This window comes from Sinohyriopsis cumingii, chromosome 17 (assembly GCF_028554795.1).
Source record: "Sinohyriopsis cumingii isolate HCF-2022 chromosome 17, ASM2855479v2, whole genome shotgun sequence".
Lineage (NCBI taxonomy): Eukaryota > Metazoa > Mollusca > Bivalvia > Unionida > Unionidae > Sinohyriopsis > Sinohyriopsis cumingii.
This window is the reverse complement of record NC_142977.1, coordinates 58416226-58442090: the sequence shown is the minus strand read 5'-3', so window position 1 is coordinate 58442090 and position 25865 is coordinate 58416226. Positions and strand designations below refer to the sequence as shown.

General features: G+C 35.6%; 1 protein-coding gene across 1 annotated transcript in view; it reads right to left on the bottom strand.

Moving 5' to 3' along the window:
- LOC149778841 (hamartin-like) overlaps positions 1-25865 on the bottom strand; it is a 90089-nt gene that overhangs the window by 36672 nt on the left and 27552 nt on the right. Inside the window, exons 7-11 of the mRNA XM_089939593.1 lie at positions 17951-18141; positions 11178-11369; positions 6109-6188; positions 2870-3464; positions 1271-1897 (exon numbers count right to left, since the gene is read on the bottom strand). Coding sequence (XP_089795719.1) covers positions 1271-1897; positions 2870-3464; positions 6109-6188; positions 11178-11369; positions 17951-18141 — 1685 coding nt within the window. The remainder of the gene's footprint in view (positions 1-1270; positions 1898-2869; positions 3465-6108; positions 6189-11177; positions 11370-17950; positions 18142-25865) is intronic.

Sequence of the window (25865 nt, the reverse complement as noted above, 5' to 3'; positions counted from 1 at the left end):
AACTGCCACACTGCGGACAACATACAGATATGACTGAAAAATTGTTAATGCTATGTTAAAAATCCAAAACACACACTATACTACCGAAAATAAATGATGGATGGTAAAAGTTAAATACAAGATTCCAGGGATTCTTGAAGACACTGTTCACAAATGCAAAATGAAGTTAAATCTGGTCACATCTGGGATACATGGTGGACACCACGCAGGAATATGGAGAATCAACATGTAAGAGTTACTTCCCTTCATCTATATATGATGTGAGACAGAAAGGTATTTATTTCGTCCTTCAGGGTGTGAGGAATTCAGAGGTAGCAAAGTGTGAGGGACTCACAGGTAGCATTGTAACCCCTAATTTGAATGTGATCTAGTAATATATTTGATGGAATGCATGATAAAGTGTCTGATGATCTCCAGTAAAGTTAATCTAGTTTCCAGAACAACTGCAATGAATCTTATTTTGGATGCAGATCACAACCTGGACAAGAAGTTATTCAGATCTGACCACAGTGATCATGTTTTCATACTTTTGCTATAATTCTATAGATATTTTAAGGGTCATTTCAGTAAGGATTGCAGTCAAATTGCAAACTTACTTATAGTAATATTGGTTGAATACACCCACTAAAGTGATAAATATGTTCCATTCCAAAAACTATATGAAAAACATGACATGACGTGCATTGAAAAAATTTACAGAATCTGTATATGGTTGATGCTGTAATCACAAATGGAAAAGTGATACTTGTGTCTCAAAATTCAGTTGAGAAAATAAAGCCTTTAGATGGATAATACATGAAGGATAATGACGAATGAAGTACTGTCTCTTGAACTCTTTTGCTGGGGGCCATTCATTTAGTATGTATGCAAAAATCTGGCAAAGCTTGACCCCCCCCCATACACGTGTACTTTTTTACACACCCCTACCTGCGTACATATGCTTGATGAACTCACACACCCAATTCTAAAGAATGGCCTATATTTAATATGCGTAGAAACGATCATGCATTAAAAATATTAACATGTTTAATAAAACAGATAGTCCACTGATGTTGAATGTTTGGCTGCATCAAAGAAATAAGCTGCGTAACTTTAAAAAAGTTTGTCTAGTGTCAGCAATTATTATCAAGGTTTCACCCACCCACCCCGTTTCCTATGTGTAAGTACATTATCAGTAGACCCCCACCATATGCAAGCGTATGCACTTGGGTTAACCCCCCTCCATGTGTACATACTAAATGGACAGCCCCCTGTGTTAACTCAAACCAACCTGTTGCTGATAGTGGAGTCAAAAGCTGTTTCAAAAGTTGCAAATAATCTTCATCAGTGGTCACTATACTTGTGCTTTGGGATGTATAACAAACTGTGCCATTCTGAATATCCACAACCTTGGAATCTTTTGTTTTCATGGAAACTTCTGGTTCCACTGTAGAAGTCAAAGTCGCAGTTTTCACTGCATCAGTTGAGGTGCATGCAGCAGCATTCTGATTATCGCCTTCTGAATCATGAACAACTTGGACACCTTCTGTCAAAACAACCTTTTCTTTTTGAACATCAAAGGTCACTGATGAACTGGGGGGAAAGTTCGTAATTGATAAGGAATGAGACAATTCATTACCATCCTCCTCATCCTCATCCTCATCATCATTCTCTTCTTCAGCAGATGACATTTTTCTGAGCTGAGGACATGACCTCGATTTCTTAAACAAGTTGCCCTTGCCTTGTGTAACTAAGCTGTTGATGTTATTAGTTGCCGTTAGACTGTTGAATCGAATCCGGTTTATTTTCTTCATGAATTTGGCCACTGATTCTGCTGTTATCATGTGCTGTGAACCACTAGCACCTGCTGGTCCCTCGAATTTTGTCAACTCTGAAACTTCATCATCTTCACAGTCCTCTGTTGAGTAAAAAAAATAAATGTACATAGTTATATAGATAATGCAGTGACAAGATTATTAATTCAGACAGCCTAAATAAAGCCCCAGAACAAATATCATGCACCAAAAATTACTTATGGCAGTGTTGTCATTGCTAATGCTGTGGTTACAATTACATCAATTAATTTGTAATCTATATTCAAAATATTTTTGGAATCTTTTAAAATTCCTTTCTCAGTTAAATTTGCTACTAAAGAGAATTTATATATAAATTTTGTTATTCATAACTTCTGATGGGAAAGGGTTTAATTTTTCATGAAGCAGGATTTTTCTTATTTATACAGCAAGGAAGCTGCCACTCCATTTGGTAGGGTAGGTGGAATTATAAGAACAAAGATTCATCTCAAGCATAAACTTCACCGGCACATTTTCTCATCAATATTGCAACTATATTCAAATTCTTAAAATAACAGTGGAAAGTTACACTGACATACGGATCTAACTATGATGAACATCAATTCATGTCTTTACTTAAACACGGTAAAAACATTTTTACATACAATGTGGGCATAGTCAGCAGACTTGAGTGACCACATATAGCAGTAAGAAACAAGTGTTTGCTTAGGAAACTGCTGGCCACTGACTGCAGAAAGACAGCAACCACTTAATTCAAGACCTTTTATAGAGGAAATTGTACAGGGATAAAGGAGAATGGCTACTGAGACCAAGTGACCATTAAATAAAGATGGCCACTAGGTGTTTGATTGCATATATACCCTGAAACGGGACATTTTACCAACTCAGTATTTCATATGAAGTTCTTTTGTATTTCAGCTATCATTTTGTTTGTCATTTATGGCCTATGAAATACATTCAGGCCCTATATTTTTCACTTCCAGTTTTTATCAATGTAAAGAATCTGATCCTGGTAAAGTTTTAGTAACAAAAGATTGGACAGCATAGTATTGGCTTTTGGAGGCTTTAAATCTTACCCTGATGATGTTCAAGATCCTCAATCGCATGTGGCAATGTATCAACTGGTAGAGTACCATTCTTGTAAGAGTGACTGGCTAGCTCAGATGACATCTGCTTATGCTGATCAGATCCAATTTGATCAGGTTTTCCTTGCTCGCCACTGTCCTCAAAAGCTCCAGTACCTTCTTGCTGACAAGCACTTTCTTTGGTCTCTTTAGAATCACCCTTTATTGCACTACTATGTAATGAATCTGCATTGTTCACTGTCTCCAGACTACCGACAATTCCTTGAGTCTTTTGCACACCTTCCAAAGATTGTCTTCTTTCAGAAGTGGGACTCTCATAAAAAAGTCCTGGAGGTTTACTGAAATTTATCTCCCTTGCAGCTTGTAATACTGGTTTGGTTTTAATAATGCCGATTGGAGGCGTAGAGGTAAATTCTGTTTTTAGTGGGGACTGAGGTGTGCTGAGCATGCCATGAGGGTCACCTGGAAAAAATTGAGTGAATGTCGAAGATGCCTGACTAGATGATAAATTTAGGTCAAAGTTACGCTGCTGAGGGTCACTTCCTTTACCACGCAATGATCCCCGACTTGCAGTCCGAGACATTATCTGAAATGGACATTATTCAAAGTAAGTTACAGCAAACTCAATTTGTAACATGAAGAGAAGATAGAAACAAAAGTGTGTAGCAATTAGCAGTTGTCTTGATGAATTACCTGCACAGGTGTCTGGTAAACATTAGTTACAGAAGAGAAACTGTATAAATCATTTCTGACTGTCTCAGGATACTTAATTTAAAGCCACAACCAAAATATGTTCTATACCAAGTATAATTACTATCATTTGCTACCATTAATTTCTCAATTCCCTAATTTAGCAAAAAGCATCAATTAACAAAGATTTTATGGTTGCAAGAAATTGTGGTTTAAGACTTGATGAATAATGGTCTTTCTGTGGAAACAATAAGGCCCATTTCCTCATCCATGAATTTAAGACTTGATGAATAATGGTCTTTCTGTGGAAACAGTAAGGTCCTTATCCAGGAATTAAGACTTAATGAATAATGGTCTTCTGTGGAAACAATAAGGTCACACTTTCTTTATCCATGAATGTAAGACTTGATGAACAATGGTCTTGCTGTGGAAACAGAAAGGTCTATTTCCTCATCCAGGAATTAAGACTTGATGAATAATGTTCTTTCTGTGGAAACAATAAGGCCACTTTCCTTATCCATGAATATAAAACTTTATGAATAATGGTCTTTCTCTGGAAACAATTAGACCCCTTTCTTATTCATGAATTTAAGACTCTGACGATTAATGGTCTTTCTGTGGGAACCATAAGTCCCTTTTCCTTATCCATGTATTTAAGACTTACTAATAATGGTCTTTCTTTGGAAAAAATAAAGCCACTTTCCTTGTCCATGAATTTAGAATGTGCTGACTAATGGTCTTTGTCTGGAAACAATAAGGCCTGTTTCCTTATCCATGAATTTAAAATCTAATGAATAATGGTCTTTCTGTGGGAACTATAAGGCCCTTTTCCTTATCCATGTATTTAAGACTTACTAATAATGGTCTCTCTTTGGAAACAATAAAGCCACTTTCCTTGTCCATGAATTTAGAATGTGATGACTAATGGTTTTTGTCTGGAAACAATAAGGCCTGTTTCCTTATCTATGATTTTTAAATCTGAAGAATAACGGTCTTTCTTTGGAAACAATAAAGCCACTTTCCTTGTCCAAGAATTTAAGACTTGATAAATAAAGGTCTTTTTGTGGAACAGTACAACAGTGTCACAGAAAAAAGAGCTACATGAAATTTTTTCGCATAATCAGTGAAGTGTGAAAAGTAAGTTACTGTGACTTTTGACCTTTGACATGCAAGTACCCCTGAAGATAAAAACACCAACCATGCATTATGACTGTAGATACCACAATGTCTGGCACTAAGTCTGATGAGAGTGATCTTTCACTTGACTGAGGGACTGGCAGCAAATCCTGGTAACATGCATGATCATTCATGGATATGCCCATATTATACTTGGGTAAGTATTATCAAAAAACATATTTTACTCTAAAAACTGGTTTCTTTAAAGAGCCAGGATTAGCACATGGTCAATTAATGGATGTGGTTTAGACAAAAAATGTTAGCTCCCACGAATTCATCAGAAGTAGATTAACCCACACTATTACAAAGCTATTTAACAACCTGGGAAGACAGCCCGCTGCAATAGATCCCACCTGATTCAACTGAGCCCTTTGGGATGGAAGGTCTATGAGGCAAAATCTGAAGAAAGATGTCTTTGACTTCCATCCCATGTCACTGTTGGCCTCCATCTTATGGCTTCAATGATGTCAGCAAGGGAAAAGTGGCCTTCAAATGCCAAGCACGTTGTGACTGTCTTAACCTTATGTGCAGAAATTGATCTGGTCTTTAATTAAAAGAAGAGTTAGTCAGAAACTCAAGTGAAGAAACCAAGAAGTATAGCTCAAACAGTTGAAAAAATGCAAAATGGATTATATGCATGAGACCTATTGCAAAGAATGCTCACAAAGTACAAACTGAAGTGGTAACTGATGACTGATGAAATCTGGCACCAATCCCTTTATCCAAAGGAATATCAATCTCAGAATTCTCACAAGGTACAAACTGAAGTGGTAACTGATGACTGATGGGATTTGGCACCAATCCCTTTATCCAAGGTGATATCCCTCTCAGAATGCTCACAAGGTACAAACTTTAGTAACTAATGACTGATGGGATTAGGCACCAATCCCTCTATCCAAGGGGAGATCACTTTCAGTGACTTCAGGCTAAAAAAAAGCTGACTATATAGCATTACTGTTGCTTAAATAAGTCAAAAGACAAGGTAAATGTCTTTGTTAGCTTCTGGCATAATATGATGAGGTAACGTCTTACGAAATGGAGCTAAATGCAAAACATCAGATAATAACTTAAGCATAAATGTAAATCACTGTGACCTAATTTTGCCTAAGGTGAAAAGGACCTCACTCAAAATACTGTCGGAAAAGCAATACCTATGGTTTGCCTATCGCTTGCATGAAAAATGATAAAATTAAGTATTTTGTTAAAGAAAAAACTATGCAACTGTTCTTAAACAGCTTATTGTAGAATTTTAAATTTCAATGTGATATGACTGAAAATAGTACTTGTTGCATTACTGTCCACCAAGTACATCTTGATCTAATTTTTTATGGTCCCAATAGGCAGCCATAGTGGGGACATTTTACCTTATCTGAATCATCGATGATTGGAGAACTTTCTCTGGGTGTGTTAATTGTAGAGTGCCCTGGAGTCAGAACTGGTAGACCTATAAGAAAAGTGATGATTTTATTGCAAATAAAATAGATTTTTGAAATATAAAAGAATTTGTTTGCTTAATATTATAAATTTAGTCAAATAGGAAAAACTACAAAATGGGTTGGATGGTAAAGTTTGTCTATGTCTAAATAGTGTAGTTCTTGTGATGCATCCTATGAATCAAGCTACAATACTTTATAGCAATAGTGTCCTTGAAAGCGAGCTAAACACAGATCAGTGGAGGATGAAACATAGTCACAGTGACCTTGTTTTGATCTAAGAGATCAGTATTTCTCATGCAGCATCTAATACAAAATTACATGACTCTGCAGGGAAATGTGTAAGAGTAGCTGACTTCTACATATATATTAATGGAGGTCAGTGTAGTGTGAAATATAGGTCACAGTGACCTACTTATTGCATAAGGGTCTAGTACTCTTTACAACATATCAGCCAAGTTACATGATTGTAGGCAATTGTGTTTGAGAAACTAAGCTAAATGCAAACATTAATGCAGTTCATTGTGGTTGGACAGTTGGTAACAGTTACCTAGTTTTAACCAAAAGATGTAGTACTCATCAAACTCTATCTTTATCCCATGTTACTTGGCTGTGCAAGCAACATCATCACAAATACTGAGCTAAATGCCAACCTTTAACCTTTGAGGAACTAAGCTTAATGTAAAGGTAAGCATGACATACATGTCACTGTGACCAAGTATTAATTAACTGCTCTACAATCAATAGTATCTGAATAAATGATCTAAATTCAAACTCTATCCCCAGTATTGGCGCCAGAATGGTTTGGTTTGGTTTAGTTTGGTGCTTTGCAGTACATAAACACAAGTAGGTTATTGAGTGCCAAAGCAGTTGGATTAAAGTGTCTTTCCCAAGGACAATGTTAGCTGACTCAGTCTGAACCCACACCCTCTTGGTCGGGAGTCAAGCATGCCAACCACTGAGATACCAGAGCTCCTGACACCAGATGGAAGAACAGGCATTATTCCAGATGGCCGTCATCAATCCATGAGCCATTAATGCATTGCAATCTGGCCCCAAAATAAGTTACATTACAATAAGTTTATTTTTGGCATCAACCTTGCTAATACCTGTGAAATGCATAATGATGTTTAGGCATGCGAGGTAGCAAATTGAATTACATCAATATATATATATATATATATATATATATATATATATATATATATATATATATATATATATTCTTCCAGTAATATTACACCACAGTTTTAGCAGAACATATCAACTTAAGTCAGAGACAAATAACTTTCAACACGAGGCCCAAGTGACCAGAGACTTGTCACCTGTCTGACACCTATCCAAAAGCAGAATGCCAAGGAGAGTTGGCCAAGAAGTCTGTTAACAGGATGTCTTCTGTAAATATTTCTTCCAATGCTGTAGACTACATTTGTTATGAATTCAAATAAATGTTTCAAGGGGTTCTCAATTTTGTTTTTTTTTTTAATCTTAATCCAGATTTTAAGGTATATAATTACTGTCCAATACTGAAAGACCTTTATGCCAATATGTAATAATCATTTGTTCAAAAAGCTGTAATAATCATTTGTCCAAAACTGAAAGGACTTTATACAGGGATGTCATTTTCATTTGTCCTGAAAGGACTTTATACCAAGATGCCATCATTTGTCCTGAAAGGCCCTTTTATCAATGTCATCTTCATTTTTCCTGAAAGGCCTTTTTAACAATGTCATCTTCATTTGTCTGATACTGAAAGGCCCTTATATCAAGATGCCATCTTCATTTGTCCTGAAAGGCCTTCTTATCAACATCATCTTCATTTGTCTGATACTGAAAGGCCTTTATATCAAGATGCCATCTTCATTTGCCCTGAAAGGCCTCTTTATCAATGTCATGTTCAGTTGTCTGATACTTAAAGGTCTTTATATCAAGATGCCATTTTCATCTGTCCAATAGTAAAGGGCCTTTATACCAAAATGTCATCATGTGTCCAATAGCAAAAAGCCTTTATACCAATATATCATCCTTTGTCCAATACTGAACAGTCTGAGTACCAAAATATCAGCATCTGTCCAAAATTGAAAGGCCTTTATAACTACAACGACAGATACATCAAATTCCTTTACTGGTTGAAGGGGTAACATGATGGTATTTTAATGTTTTTAAAAATTAAGTAACGGTGGCTCAACTTTTTTTGTGCATAAATTTAAAAGGCCTTGAAGTTGTGATGATTTCTGTCAAATTTGGTAAAATTTGGTTGAGTGACAATCAAGAAGAAATTAATAAAAGGTTTCAATGTTGGCCATATATGATGATGACTTGGCAAAACTTGTACAAACTTGAAAGGGTTGTATTCCAGGGTTGCTTTCTTTCAACTTTGGTTACATTCTACAGAGTGGATTTTGAAAAATGGTTTAAAATTTGTTTTGTGTTTTAGTCACAGTGTTCACATTATATGACGGTAGAATGGCATCACTAGTAAAAAAAATTGAACCGTTGATGTTACTGTGCAGTCAGATTGGTTAAATTCTTTTAAGACATTTTTGAGAATAAGTCATTCAAAAGACTGGCATTATTTGAAATCTCAATCCTTCCTTCCTGGGTGCTTCTTGTAAAATTTGGTCAAATTTTGTTTTTCTAAGCATTCTTTTTGCATGTTTTTGTTTAGTATAATGGTGGCCAAATTTTTATGATGGTTAAAAATCTTTTACACACATCTAAAAGCCCTTCATCTAAAAATGCTATTAAAATCTGACAAATTAAGTTGTTTGAAATATCTTTGTTTTTTATATTTATAGCAAAAGTGACCATATTTTGTGAAAGATAGACATAATTTTTTTATACATTTGAAAGTCCTATATACCACGATGCTCTTTACCAAAGTTGGTTGTAATTGGTCCAATTGACTTTACCAAGTCTGGTTGTAATTGGTCCAATTGGCTTTACCAAGTCTGGTTATAATTGGTCCAATTGACTTTACCAAGTCTGGTTGTAATTGGTCCAATGGACTTTACCAAGTTTGGTTGTAATTGGTCCAATTGACTTTACCAAGATTTGGTTGTAATGGGTCCAATTAACTTTACCAAGTCTGGCTGTAATTGGTCCAATTGACTTTGCAAAGTTTGGTTGTAATTGGTCCAATTGATCTGACCACAAGTGGTTGTGATTGGTCCAGTTGACTTTGCAGTCTGGTTGTAATTGGTCCAATTGACTTTAACATGTTTGGTTGTAATTGGTCCAATTGACTTTGCAAAGTTTAAACTGGCCAATGTTCATGGATGACAGATGAAGGATACAGGGTCATACCATACACACATTATGGTATCATGACTGAGTGAGCAAAAACAGAAGAATCAGCAGAATCTGGACAACGTTTCTAAACAGCATAGCATACAGGTCTTTTAATATCATACAGATGATGCAAATGTAATAGAAAACATTGTACTGACTCAGTTTTCTTGGGCAACCGCTCCTGCAAGTAGCCACTAGGCAGATGTATCAACAGTAGCTTAAAGGTTTTTCTATTTTTTTTGCAACGGCAGACATGTTTCATGGCAGATCAGAATCATTTGTAAAAATCTGAAAGGCTTTCAGGCCAGAAAGTATTCTGTCAAATTTAGTCAAAATCTGTTAAGTAGTTTTGGAGATGTAATTGTAAGGTTCATTGTAATAGCAGCCATATTTGATGATGGACAATCATCATTAAAGCCCTTCATGTCATGATGCTTTCTGTTTGGTTGCTACTGATCCATTGGCTTTTAACTGGTGCTACTTCAGCAAGGGTCACTGCTCATGTATCATTGGATCAACTCAATTTTATTCAAAATTATTTGTTTATTCATGTTGATTTTTGTTGGGGTGGGGCAAATACAACTCAACAAATTCAGACTTTTAAAAGTGACATATTCTGTTTAAACATTTTATATATCTTCAGATAAATTCAGGTTGTGGGAAAACTACAAGGTTATCAACATGTACCAGGATAAAACTAATGTTTTCATAATTCAAGGAACTTTCAAGGCAACCCCTCAAATTTATAAGAATTTATCAAATTACAACAATCAATCATACATTAAAATAAAGCAGTTTTGTTTATAGGTGCACATCTGAAATAAAGCCATGCTTTATACTCTATAATCTAATTACAACCATCAATCATACACCAAAATAAAGGGAATTAAAAGTTCATTTAACAATACCTAAAACAAGCATGATCCTTTTCAAATGGCCTTGATAACAAGTGAGGAAGACCTTGGAAATTTTTTCTTTCTTGACAAATCAAATCAAATCCTATGCCAAATATAAAACTGTACAGCGCCACCTTAAGCTGACATCATGATAAGTCTTCTGGTCAATATGACCATCTGTCTAGGAGGAGCAGCGATATGAAGATTTTCAAGATGGCTGCCAAGGTGGTCACAACAGATATCAGATCAGTGCCAGTTTCATAAAGGACCAACTAAACATCACAGGAAATATTTTGCTGAAAACTCCATGCTGATATGACAGTTCATCTAGTGGGAGTGCAGATAACAAAATTATCAAGATGGCTGCCATGGTGGCCATACTGATGTCAGTTCATTATTAACCCGACATCATCAAAAGTCTTTTGGCAAACATTCCATGTTGATATGACAATCCATTCAGAAGTAGTAGTCATAGCAATAGGATTCACAAGCTGGCTGCTGTGGAAGCCATACTGGATGTCTGAGTGGCACTATATCAATGTAGAGCTAGCTAGATCGTTGGATGAATGTGTGGGTAAAGTTTCAAGGCATTCCTCCATGCAGTGTCAGAGGGGTAGTGAACACAAACTTGAGTTAATGGATGAATTGACAGTGGACAGATGATGGACAACATGCCATCTCATAAGCTGTTCAGGTCTATAACAAGTATAGCTAAAATTAACTTTACTTAAAATAGAAAAGCCTTAAAAATATTTATTTCTAGGTTTCTAAGTTGCTCGAGAGCTCTGATTAAAAAAAAATTTATATTTGTACCTTGCAGGTGTGGCAGACTGGAAGTACTGGTATCCAACACACTAGAAGGGGTGGTGAACTGAGATGGGGGAGGTGTTGACAGCCCAACAATTTCAGAGGGACTCCACAAACAACTACTGTCCATTCTCATGGATAAGGGTGTGAATGGACTCTGGAGTAACTTGATTGGTTCGGATGAAGCTGAAGAATTATCTACAAAAGATAATTTTTAACAAATCAATATTTCAAAAAATATCACGTTCATCTCAGCAACATTTACCTTATTGTCAGAATACCTTATGCAAATATGGTAGCCCAGCATTAGCAAATTTTCTGAGAAAAATAATCTTCATAATTCACTGGAGTGAAATACGATAAATACATTTTTCACTGCCTATCAATGGGCATAGATAGCCAAGAAAATGTGTAACTGTTAAAAGCCACTTTCATGGTCTAGTCGACCTCACATCCAGATCATCAAGGTCCAGGTCCAATAATGTGCAACTATTTCTTCTATGTCTTGAAATGGGAAAGAGAATTGTTACCACTTATATTTTGTGTGTGAATTTACACAAATCATAGCACAGCAGAACAAAACTGGTAAGCTGCTGACATTATCACAGTAAGAACTCTGCTACATCAGTCTATTACACAGAATGCTTCCCAATACATTTAAGCAAAAAATAAAACTTGATTGCTCTGAGTAAATAACATATTTCATCTCATGGTGAAAAACTTAAGTATTTTCACTTGTGGCTTCACCATTCATGAAAATATTCACTTATTCCCAATCGATGATATATATATATATATATATATATATATATATATATCTATATATATATATATATATATATGTTATCCTCTTTACAACCTCATCACTCAGGAAGATCAATAAAAGTCAAACCTTATCAACAACACTCCTTAGCGTTAATCTAAGTTTAAGACTGTGTAAATCAACTTAAAGCTTAATCTCTCCCATTAATACAGATCATTAGCATATTGTATATACTTGCTGATTAAAGTCTAGTCAAACTGCAAATAGCTTAGACCCCGATCTGCCATAGCATAATGTGACAACAGATCAGGATCTTTGCTGTTTTTTCCACTTATTACTCCAAGCAAACTGCATTGACCCACATCTGCAAATAATATGACAGTAAAAACTGAGCTCTAATCAAGCAGATATTGTATCCAACACTTAAATTCCAGAAGCTAGACTATTTTCACTGTTATTGGAGGACAAAAAACAATGACCATAAACATTAGTTTTCCACATGAATTGTATGCATCTTTCTTTTTTATATTTAGCATATTTACAGTGTCAATGACTGGTTTTCTTGTGTAGAAACTGTCCTTTTACTTTTTAAACTACATTTTGTGACCTAGTCTATCATACCGGCAAAGAAGTACTTTTCTCCCTAACTGTGTCCAAGTAACTCTTTAAAATGGGATTCCATATACATGTAGTCTTCCAGAATTTTGTGAATATAATCCATAATGTGAAATTTTCACTAAATTCATAATAATTCTGCAAAACCTGGAATCTGATGGCAGAGGAAAGAGATGAATGAATTATATTGCTAAAACTAGCTAGTGAAAAAGCAAACATAATCACTTTTATTTGCTCAGAAGTCACATTTTCAATGCAAATGACCATTATCAACTTCACCCTTGATTTGGACATGACACCCCCTCCACCCGCCTTTTCATGAAGCATGGACTTTAGTAATACCCTGTTTTACCAGCTAATTACCCATGAATTGAAACAGTTGTTTTATGTGTCAAGATGACCCAATGAGACTCAAGTAATTTGAGGCCTTAGCTGTTTTATTCCTAAAGATGATGAAATATCCACAAGGATGGCTAGATATGTGCACCATTGTCTTTACTGTAATGTAACATTGAAGGTGTTCCATATAGGACAGCTTTATATCCTGGAAATATTTATATCTTAGTGTGAAAAGGTTACAGAATCCTGCTTATTTAAAAAAAAAAACAACAATGGAGTGGCAAGCTAACTAGTGAATTAATAAAGAAAGAAAAATTAAAAGCAAAGCTCTAATGAAAATGATGCCTTTAAAAATTTCTTGAGGTGGTATATGTGTAGACATTACATTGCCTCAGTTTTTCACCAGCATCAGAAATGTACATTTTAAAAAGATTTTCATTCTTTTACTAACACACATACTTTGTGAAATAAATGTAGTTTTTATTCTTTAATTTCAATACACGTGGAGCATAATCTGTTACAGATAAATATTTCTTAAATTTTCAAATCAACTGAATTAAAATTGTATTTGCACTTCATTTATCCATCAAAAACTCTCACATCTGCCTTTATTATCTAGAAGGCAAAGTCAGTTTAACCTGAGTTTGAGTGTTGTACTAATAACCAAAAATTCAGAGGAATTCCATGTCATGCCTACTATGCCATGGCATACTGGTAATCTCAATTCCATGCCATGCCTACTATGCCATGACACACTGGTAATCTCAATTCCATGTCATGCCTACTATGCCACAGCACACTGGTAATCTCAATTCCATGTCATGCCTACTATGCCATGGCACACTGGTAATCTCAATTCCATGTCATGCCTACTATGCCATGGCATACTGGTAATCTCAAAACTTAGCAAAGTCATTAAAGCATGAAGAGTAGGTAACTGTTACTTACTTTTTCCTGTGGCAAGTGGTATTCCTGAAGCATAATGACTGTACATGCAAGTATAAAAGTAATGGAACCTGAACGTTAAAACCCCCCAAAATAACACAATCTCAGTAACATAAAAGTAGACAACTATTTTAAAATTACAAATCCAGCCTACCCAACAAATGTATTCACTACATCTTCTGGCTTGTTTTGGCAGCAAAAGTGCTAAAATGTCATCTGCTTGCCTATATTGAAGTCAGGCAAGAGTGGTCCCCCTTGGATAGAGGCAGTCATTAAATGCCCTTAGTTGTCAGTTATAACTCAGCATCTGTCCATTCTCTTCAAGGGATGCAACTGGGGGTAGGGTTTGTGTAAGCATTCTAATTTGATACGTATACCTGAAGAAAGACATCATATTCCCCAAAAATTGGATTTCTTTTCAAATGCATTACACCATTTTCAGGAAAAATACCTAGCCTTGAGACTTCACAGAAAGCCAAATGCATGACCTAATTCAAGCAAGCTGCTTAGGATTGAGGGTTTATATCTTCATTTTAAGCCCTCACTGGAAAAAGAAGTATTGCTGTGACCCATGACTTCTCTCCATTCAATTTATGTAGTATACATAAGAGCATGGATTGGATGATTCATTGATGCCTCTCTCAGCGTATCAATCTCCACAAGAGGAAGTGAAAGATCACTTTATGCCCAGATATGTTAACCAGTTCTTAGCAATGAAATCTGGTTACATCAAAAAGTTCACGGAACCATCCAATCTGAACAACTCACATACCCTGCATGTTGAACTAAGGCTAACAGAAAATAGTACCTTCCATAATGATTATGGATAATAGCTCCAATTTACGAGTTATGTAAAAACCCATAAAAGATTCCATTAACGAAACAAGATGAGCAATCAAGGCTATTACAATGACATTGGCCAGCAACTCTGATAGGTCCTTGCCACAGCCTTTATCCCTTCAACCATGATGTGCCTGAATGTGTTCGAATTATCAAACAGTGACCCCTTACAGTATTAGGAGATATCCTTTTCTCCTCAAAAAGCCTGAGGAAAAAGATATCCAACCCAGAGAATGAGGCATTTAAAATAACCATATTGTTGCCCCTTACCAGTCTTTGAAAACAACCCATTGTCCCTTGTGAGCAAGATGACTGTACTTATAAGATATTGCTTCCATGTCAGCATATAACTTACCCAGGGGCATGGAAGAAACAAAGCCAACATCCCCAGGCATAACACAGTATTACTCAACCACATATTCCAACAACATCAGACCAGCTGATTGGACTAGCAGATGGGCAACTGACAAATTATGTGTCTCCAGGCAATAGGCTGGACAACAGGCTGAACAATGGCTTGGAAAGCAAAATGCAAAGACCAACAACATCAAAAGTCATTTCAATGAATCTCCCCTAACTACAACTCAACCAGCGCTTGGAAAGGGTGTAGCATGGATGCTGATGCCATTCAATTCTCTGTATCTCCTATTCCTATGCAATGATAGCAGACAACATAGCTCAAAGAATCTTAGGGGAGGAAGGTGCCACTGAAGTATCTCCCACAACAACTGCTACTTGTGATGTCTTTGAGTAGAGACTCAGATGTTCCTACCCAATGTCACTGACACACACACTCTCTCTCTCTCTCTCTCTCTCCATATATCTCTTCAAAATTTCTTACTCTTTGGTACACACTTTCTGATTAATGGGTAGAGTGTGTGCAAGTGATTTAGATTTTTAACACAGCGTTAACGATTTTAGTCATATTGCTATGATGTCTGCAGTGTGGCAGTTTAAAGTGATATCTAGCACTAGGGCATCATGCTGCAGATGTGAATCATCATGTTCCACCCAGCCATATTATCCTTACACCTGACCAAACAGTTCTGGCAATAATCTCTTACCACCGACAGCCAAATGAGGCAGCTGCCAGTACCATTTTTATAAGTCTTTGGTATGACTCAGCCAGAGTTTGAACCCATGACCTCTCGCATCCAAGGCAGATGCTCTAACCACTTAGGCCACCAGAGCAGTCCAATCAAAGGGTAGAACCAAAGATGATATAGATGGAAACTGAAAGACAACATAGCATGATGTTGATCACATGGCAGCAAAACTTGAACTTATAAACATTTAGTGTGTGAGTAACCAAATAGCCAAGGAAAATGGAAGGGAATTTGGAATGAGTGTTATACAGAAAGTAAAGATAACATTCTCATCTTTATAAGTGACATGATGATGTTAATGACACAAGTGGATGCTGTGATATAAGTGTTATGCATATTTGATTTAATTTATATTTGATCTAACTGAATTATTTGTTTGTTGGTTTTTAAAAAATTTTTAATTCTTTTATTGCATTACATGCTATTTTAATGTAATTTTATTTACTGGATTTAATATTGTCCAGAAATTCAGTTCAGTTTTTCGTAAACAATAATATGGAAACTTTGAATCTAAAGCTGACCTAGTTTCTGACCTTAAATCATGATTTGAAGTAAACAAATTTTTAATTTTTTTAATTGTTATTCTTTCTTAGTGTGGGATTCGTAGAGTGAAATCAAGGCCGTACTGGGAGTACGTGACTTTAGACATGTAAAAAGCTTCTATGTTGTTATAGAAACATGTAGCAATTATTTCGAAACTGTTTTTTCTAGTGGACTGACCCTCATCCGGGTGCCTGTTTTGTGCAGTAGCCAGATTTAATATTGATGTTTTGAGAAATAATTTCAATTGGGCTTTAAACACTTAGACGTCAAAGTGTTTCTTTTATTGTGACCAGTTTGAGTTTAATTTTTTTTATTTTTCTTCAAATTATTTGGATTCTAAGAGATTATTTTTTTATTTTTCCCTGGAAATACTTGTGCTCAAAATTAATTCTTGGACAAAGACAGTTATTGAAATTTACAGAGTTCAGACACTGGAATATTATTTTCTGAAATTCAACAAAGAACTGTAGACATCAGTACTACACTGACTACAGCATACGTCATTGCCTTCCATTTTGGACTTGGTCAGGACTCAAACTCAGATTCATTAAAACGTTTTATTACTAGGACTTCTATTTTTTTACTTCTTGGATTATTTTTGGACTTGATTCTTAAAACTGTAAGTTCTTTTCTCAATGTTACCTTGTTTTTCAAGGGAAATTAATTATTTGTTAAATTTTACAAAGTTTGTTTTCCCGTTTTTCTTGTTACTGTTTATGAGAGCATAAGCACGTAACATAAGATCAATGCTAGAGAAAATTACATGCGACTAGTTGTTAGGAATAAATGATCATTTACCTCATATAGCTTAAAAAATGTTTGAGCATTGAGATCAATTTTAATTTATACAAGGATATTGTTGTTGTTGTTGTTGTTTTAGGGCTTAACGCCATTTTTCAGCACACGATAGGCTATACATGGCGGCCAGTATTAATGGTGGAGGAAGAACCCGGGAAAACCCCGGAAAGAACCACCGACCCACGAGAAGCTACTGGCAAGCTTTCTCACATACCCACATTGGCTGAATCCTAGACTCGAACCGCCGCAGACAGAGGTGAGATGGCAGTGATCCGTAACGGAGAGCGCTTTAGACCACTCGGCCACTCGGGGCCCCTATACAAGGATAAGCAATTAATATGACAGTAATTAGTTTAACGTATGACAAAAAAACTGATAACTGATGTGCAAAAAATTCTTCTATGAAGCTTGACGGAAGAAAAGAAAATGTAAACTGATGAAATATACCTTACTTTGGTGAGAAAACTCCCAATGATCACATAAACTGGAAAAAAAGAGATAAAAATGAATATATTTATGAGGTATCTTGTAAAAGCATAAAAACAATAATGACTGGTAACTGACAGAATTTGGCAACATTACATCTAAAGGGAGACCACTCCCATCTGTTTCCATCTCTGCAAGCAGATGACAATAGAAATTTTGCTGCTAAAACAAGCCCAAGACAAGATAACTGTCTTTCTTAACTTAGGAGGGCCTGGATTTGGGAGGTAGTGGGTGTATTCCTAATGTATCAAGAATGGGTAACATATCTAAAGCAGAAAGTGATACTTATGTCTCACCTATGCTTTGCAGGTGTGACATTAGTTAAGAGTTGCCAGGTAAAATACCTAATGATGCTCCAATTCCAGTGGGTGTTGTAACAATTGCAGCCCCTGCTTCATGTGATGTCATGGGAATCCGTGAGGTATATCGTTGTGAGACAAATGGACAATGAAGCTCCTCCCATGTCCCCTCAATCAAATCCAATGATAGCTTGGCACACTCCACAAGAACATCATGGGTCTCCATGGCACGCCATCTGTGCAATACAAATTCAGAATGACAAAATGTAACATAAAGATGGAATGATGCCCAATCATATTTATGATAAGTGTAGCATAGCCTTATCAAGAATAAAGCTTTCAAAAAAGTAAAAGAAGCAAATATGTATTAGTGGGGATTAATTGTTAGTAAATGCATCCTGCGAGTCCATGTTCAATGTACAAAGTATGCAAGTGGTATGAAAAGATATCACCTTAAACCTAAGCAAATACAGCACAAACTGCATGAACCCTTCTTACATCATCAGAATGGTTTGAGCTGGTTTGACACTGTGACATTAGCTATTAGAATGAATGTCTTGCTTCAGTACAGGTTAATTCATACTGCAAAGAAAATCCTTTTACTAGGTATTTTGTATATTTGCTTACTTAGTAACTGAACATATAATATCACAACCATTAGTGATGGGTAAAGGGCCCTACTCATTTCAGTTGGCTTTGTAGGACTTTAAACTAAGAAACTTGTGTAGATAAACTAAAGAAAAGACTTCCCGTAATGATGATGTGTAATGCTTGAAATCCAACTCTTCACACAGTTCTAGCAACACCTCATTTCAAGATATGATGATGATCAACAAGGGCCATAACTCAGTTCAAAATGGAGTGGACAAGACAAAACCAATACAATGCAAATCAAGGTGAAAAAAAGGGTCATAACTCAGTTCAAAATGGAGTAGACAAGACAAAAATAATACAATGCAAATCAAGGCGAAAAAAAAGACTATGCATTAGAATGCGTTAAATAGTTATCAGATCATGCTGCTTGCAAACAACATTCCATTTGAAGACAAGAACTTGATGACAAGGGGCATAAATCTTCCCAAAAAGGAGTAGATAAAACTAAACCCATGAAAGACATGTGCTTGTCTATGACATATACAAATTTATAAGACATTGATCATGCCAAACAACATCAGAATATTCTGAATGAGCTGTGCTGGTTACAAACAACATCCAATGAGAAGATATGGAGGCAACTCCATCCAAAATGGAGTGATTGGACAAAACCCACAAATGGCACATTTGGGTTTAACAGACAATGTTCAAATCATATTGCATCCGAGTATGCTGAATGTTCCTTCAGCCTTACTGGTTACAAGTAAGCAATATCTCATGTGAAGATATTAAATTGTCATGGGTTATAACTCTATTCAAAGTGAGAAAATGTACACACCAAATTGCATCAAAATGTAATAAATGGTCCCTGAACAAGTTACAAGAATCTACTGCAATGGAGAGTTAAAAATTGATGGAAAAAGAACAATAATCCAGTCAAAATTGGACCAAAAATAAATTAAACTTTAAAGAGGCACATCTACAATTAATTTTACCTGCCAAATGGCATCAAATTATGTGAAAGGATTGCACAAGTGTGAATGGATGGACTGAGGGATTGGAAAGGTGATTACTGTTAGGTTCCCACATCTCACTGCACAGCCCTTGTGTGAATGGATGGACTGAGGCATGGAAAAGGTGATTACTATTAGGTTCCCACATCTCACTGCACAGCCCTAAGTGTGAATGGATGGACTGAGGGATGGAAAAGGTGATTACTATTAGGTTCCCACATCTCATTGCACAGCCCTAGTGTGAATGGATGGACTGAGGGATGGAAAAGGTGATTACTATTAGGTTCCCACATCTCACTGCACAGCCCTAGTATGAATGGATAGACTGAGGGATGGAAAAGGTGATTACTATTAGGTTCCCACATCTCACTGCACAGCTCTAGTGTGAATGGATGGACTGAGGGATGGAAAAGGTGATTACTATTAGGTTCCCACATCTCATTGCATAGCTCTAGTGTGAATGGATGGACTGAGGGATGGAAAAGGTGAATACTGTTAGGTTCCCACATCTCATTGTACAGCCCTAGTCATCATACAGACCCTGGTTAAACCTCCTTACTGGTGCTCTGGCAAACTGTGTACGATCTCCACAATAACCACTAGGTGCTGTTATGGTATAATCCATTTTCCACAATAACAACTGGGTGGTGTAATGATATAATCCCTTTTCCACAATAACCACTGGGTGCTGTAATGGTATAATCCATTTTCCACAATAACCACTGGGTGGTGTAATGGTATAATCCATTTTCCTCAATAATGGAATAATCAAATTTCTAAAATAACCATTGGTGGTGTTATAGTGTAGTCCACTTTCTATAATAACCACTTGGAAGTGTAATGGTAAATTCCATTTTCTGTAACATTCAAAGAAATGTGAATTCACTTTTTTCATGGTAAGCAATATTTGCAGATTCTGTTGCTACTACTAGCAACAAATTGAAAAGAGCCAACAATGACACTTTCAGTGAAAACTGCAGGACTTCTTCACTAATGCAAGAATTAAGGAAATTATCACTTTTCTTATAAGTACAAAACTTTATACCAACAACAAATATCAAAATGTACCTGACTTCAGGCATGTTTTTTTAAACACATTTTTCTACTTATGTGGCAAATAAAATACATCCCTGCTCTCAAGACCTTTGGAACACTGAAAGATCAGACTGTTTCCTGTAGATCCATAAAATCTAGATTTGTTCTTAATTTTTAAAAAGAAATTTCCCTCAGAAAAATACATGAAAGAAGCAAAATCAGTGCATTTTTGTCCCCTGCCTATCATGGCTATGTCACATAATGTCACAATCATGAAAACTGACTTTACAAGTACAACTTTAAAGTTATTGAGCAGACATAGAAAGTAACCAAGTTTCAATGCCTTATATTAAAGATCATTGCATGAATGGTGCAAAAAGAGGTTAAGAAATTAGCAGTGACTTTGACCCAGGAGACAGAGTACTGCCTCTGATACATGAAATGCCATCAATGTCCCATGGTCAATCTCATTACCTCAAACAATATTAAGCGATAGAAAATGTTGAGCCATGGCCTTGACCTTCATGACAGGATTGCAAATTGTTATGCAACATAGCTTTTAGTGAAGACAATTAAGTAAATCAAGTTTCATCCCTTAATCTCTGGTGACTGTAAACTTATAAAGCTGATGAGGAACGTGATGAACTACATCTCGATGTACAGATGTAAGGAAGTGCTGTTATTTCTTCCACTTTTCTTTGGTGTGGGACAAGTTGCTATCATGAGCCAACTTCTCATAATGCCCATTGATAAAATAATTTTTCAAGAAATGTCAGAAAAACATATCAAGATTACACAGTTTCAATAAAAATCCTCCAAGGGACAAGAAGCAATGATGGACAGGGACTGTCATGGATGGATAAATATATACTGTCATACTATTTATTTCTGTGGAGCTCAGTGTCTCTGCTTTTGTCACAAAAAAAGGGACATTTTTGAGGGTACATAAATTTGTGGATTTGCTTGTCAAAGTCTACATAACAATAGATATTTAATTTTGTGGTTTAATGTCTACAATATCCCAAAGTAAAGAACACAAAAGAATAAAACTATGCTGATGCAAGTAGCAGTTACTTGAATATTTAAAACAACACTATCACATGTATGAACATAAATCAAAGACCTGCCAAGTTCAATAATTATGCAGTGTTTTCATCCGAATTAATAACATCAATGGAAGCTGACACAATGCTACCACCTCTATGTGCACAAGTAAATCAGATGTCAAGAACAAAAACTTTGCCATGTTTTGTCTGAGTGCTCAATGTCAAAGAACAAAACCTTTGCCATGTTTTGCCTGAGTGCTCAATGTCAAAGAAAGCTGATGTCACCAAAGTGCAAAAATGCAAACTAAACTGAAAGGCAGCAAAATCACTCCTTTGATTGTGGCTACCTCATGTACAGACCAACTTCTACCACTAGATTTGACAATAAATCAAGCATACCTAAAAATTTAAATCACACTTCCAAAAATGGCATGCTAAACAGGTCATAGAGGCCATCAGGGAAAAGGAAGATGTTACTGGCAACAATCAATGCACTGGATTAGTGAACCTCACAACTTTCTCAATCAAGCCAATTCAGGCTGAATGGACAATGCAGCTCGTGTGACAATGAGTGATAGCTTAGACCTAGTTATCGGTGATCTTGAGAAGCCTGGACCTGTTTATTTCTGTCATTTGGGGCCTATTCACCTGACAAGTATTTGTGTGTACCATAAGACTTGATTAACATGATGTTGATACTGTGGCTGTGTCCAAATATCAGTGGACTATGAGCTTTAATTATCTGTTGTATGTAGTGTATATATGTAGTGTTTATATGTAGTGTATATATGTAGTGTTTCATTAATAATAGTGTTTCAAGGAACAGTTCTAGTATTTTAAATGCTTCTCATTCTTTGGATTAAAAATGCATGGTTAAAACCAAATGTGCTTTCAGAAGGATTTCAACTTTTCAACAACAGTTGTACTTAAATGAACAACTGATGTGAATAAGTACTAACTTTCATCTACTAGTACTTATTTTCATGTAGTAAATGTCCCAAAGGTCATATAGGCATTCAACACTGACAATTTCAGTAATAGGTGTCATTTTTTTAGAATTTGATTCTACATACCTTTAGTAGGCAAGTATTAATTTTATTTGGATTCTTATACATCCATATACCTTCGGATGGTCATTATTTTGACGCCCCGAGAAGTGTATACAGCAAAATAAATGTTAAAGTATGTAGACATTTTTCGACGAAATGAACCTAAATGTGTGATCCAGTACGATCTGGCCTGAATGTCACCTGCTGTGACATCAAAATGAAAGTTATTCAAAGTGATAAAAAATAATTAATTACCCTATATTGTGACGATTCCATTAGACAAAAGTTTAGTATATAGCGACCATAAAAGACCATAGAGAACGATAATTTTCATCTGAAGTTTCTTGATGATAGTTATGATGCAAAGCATTCAATAATCAGGACCGAATAGACTTAGGTTAAAGTAAATTAGTGTTAAATTTTAAAAGGACAGTTTATATTTAATTTAAAATGAGTAAATGCGCATACATAAAAGCATGTGACTTTTACTACAGTGTTTGAAAATCTTATGTTTTTTCTTGTTTCCTTCTAATTATCAGGATGAAGCTGGGCTGGATTTGGATTTAGTAAAAACACTGATATCAATTTTGTGAATGAGATATTTATTTGTAATGCAATATAACGATGAATGAATATGACACCATACTCATGCACATAAAGTTCAACAATGGATTTAACAAATCATGCACACAAAATTCAACCAGTGATATAATGAAATGACATCGTTCCTAAATGGAGCCAATCAGAATATGTAACTTCAGTGGTTAATCAAATGAGAATCAACATATAAAACTTTAAACAAACATACTTATAAATGTATGTATCACCATGGTTGATCAATGTATAGAATATATGAACAATAGAAAATTCTATTAAAATGTATGATTCTACCACCACAGGTCTTGAAATAATAGAATTTGTGCAAAATATGAATAATGTATCATCCACAAGTGGGAAATATATTATTAATTTTCATTAAATAGTGATACTGAATAACACTGATTAAACAATGAGGTATATGTTACAGTTGATGGTGTCCTGTTGATGATTACTGTGTATTTCTGGTTCCGCAGCTCTCGTCAAATGGTCAAGAAAACACCCTGCAAGGCCCTCCCCTTCCAGTCTAAAGAAGGATCACATTACAGCCTCCTTAGTCCACACAGACCCACTGGTCCCAAATCTTTGGTCCATCACTGTGAGTAAATAATACCATCCTCCTAGCTAATGTCACCATCAACACCAGCGTATGAGCTGCAGAAAATCCTATGACTCCCCATCACAAAAACAGCATCATATATAATGACTGAGCTGTGTAGTGTGAGACACAGTTAAGTATATACATTATGCATGCGCATACATGAAATAACTTCATGACAAATTACATCCTTTAATCAGAACTGATGTACAAGATTATTATAATAACCATGTTTGTACATGAATCTGTGTCCGACAAGAATAATCTCAATGGATCATAAGCACTTGAATATTACTTGTCGTTCAATGGATGCAGAATATAAATAAATTCAATTTGTCTATCCAGTCATAAAAAATGGCCAACTGGAAATCGACAATAGTCTATCTGACAGCATGGGTGCTACATGGCATAGGTCTGACTATCTTCAAAATTCAGAACAAATGTCAAAACATTTCATACATACAATAATTCTGTCACATAAAATAGATAAGTAAGAAAGAATGCAATTTTATATTTCACATACTCTGTACTGAAAACTGCTCTTATAAAGGGGACAGTCCTGACAAATTCATTGTGATTATGCAGTGACAATTTCTGGCTATAAGTACCCTGGTTTTAATCAAACAGATGACCAGAGAACTTGAGGTAATTGGGTTTCTAACTGCAAGCATTTTGCGCATGCAGCAGTGGATAAATTGAACTCAGCATTGTAAAATAACCATAACCTTTAAAAACAACACCCCTAGGGAACACTGTAGATGGTAACAAAACCCCGAGTATGCTTTGTTAATATACAATGCATGAACATTTTAATACACACAATTGTGAAACTCTATCCTTACTTTTTTCACATATTAACTTAAGACATCAAGTGGAAATTACAGTTACTGGATACCTTATCAAAACATGCAAATTGAAACATTCTAATATGATTATAATTCTTTCTTTCATGGGGTTCAAAATAAAACAAACACATGTAAAAGCTAATATTTTTTATTACCAGTTACATTAATTACATTGATTTATCAAATACTAGTAGCTTTGTCAATCTCCAGGAATGAAACACAGTAAGAAAATGTGCAGGGGTGGGGTCTTCAACATACCAGGCTAATTTTTCATTGGGTCTTTACATTTGTGGATCAGGGCAGCAATACAATCCATGAAACTTTGTCCCCACACAAAACAAATATCTGTACTACAGTAGATGGATAGACTGACGCATGGAGTCATGACAATATCCCTGATCTTTGCTAAAATGCAGGGTAATTAAATCCACAATAAATGAACCTTCAAATACCCTCTTTAAGCTATGTTACAAAATACCCTCTTTAAGGTATATTGCAAAATACCCTCTTTTAGAGTATATTTCAAAATACCCTCATTAAGGTATAATGCAAAATACCCTCTTTAAGGTAGATTATAAAATACCCTCTGTAGGGTATATTGCAAGATACCCTCTTGAGGGTAGATTATAAAATACCCTCTTTTAGAGTATATTGCAAAATACCCTCTTTTAGAGTATATTGCAAAATACCCTCATTAAGGTATAATGCAAAATACCCTCTTTAAGGTAGATTATAAAATACCCTCTGTAGGGTATATTGCAAAATACCCTCTTGAAGGTACAGTGGAACCCCGCTATAACGCACCCCGCCATAACGCGAATTCGGATATAACGCGGTCGTAGCATGGCTCCCGAAATTTCGTATATTCATTCACACATGGAGAAAAAAAATTTGGAGAAAAGTAAAAAAAACAAAACAAGAAATTAACTTCATTTTGGGCATGAGATTAGTTGTGACTTTTAAAATAATATGATCGTGGCATGGTTCCTGAAATTTGAAATTCATTTACGTGTATTTTTATCGGACCGTGAAAATATTTGTTTAACGTACGAGAAATAGTGTGTAAAACGTTTATTATAATTTGGTGGAAGAATTCGCGTATGACTTTTAATAATAAACGATCGGAACTTAACAATTTATCCAGGTTCTTTAAGTGATTTTGGAGAAGTGATCGTGTATGAAT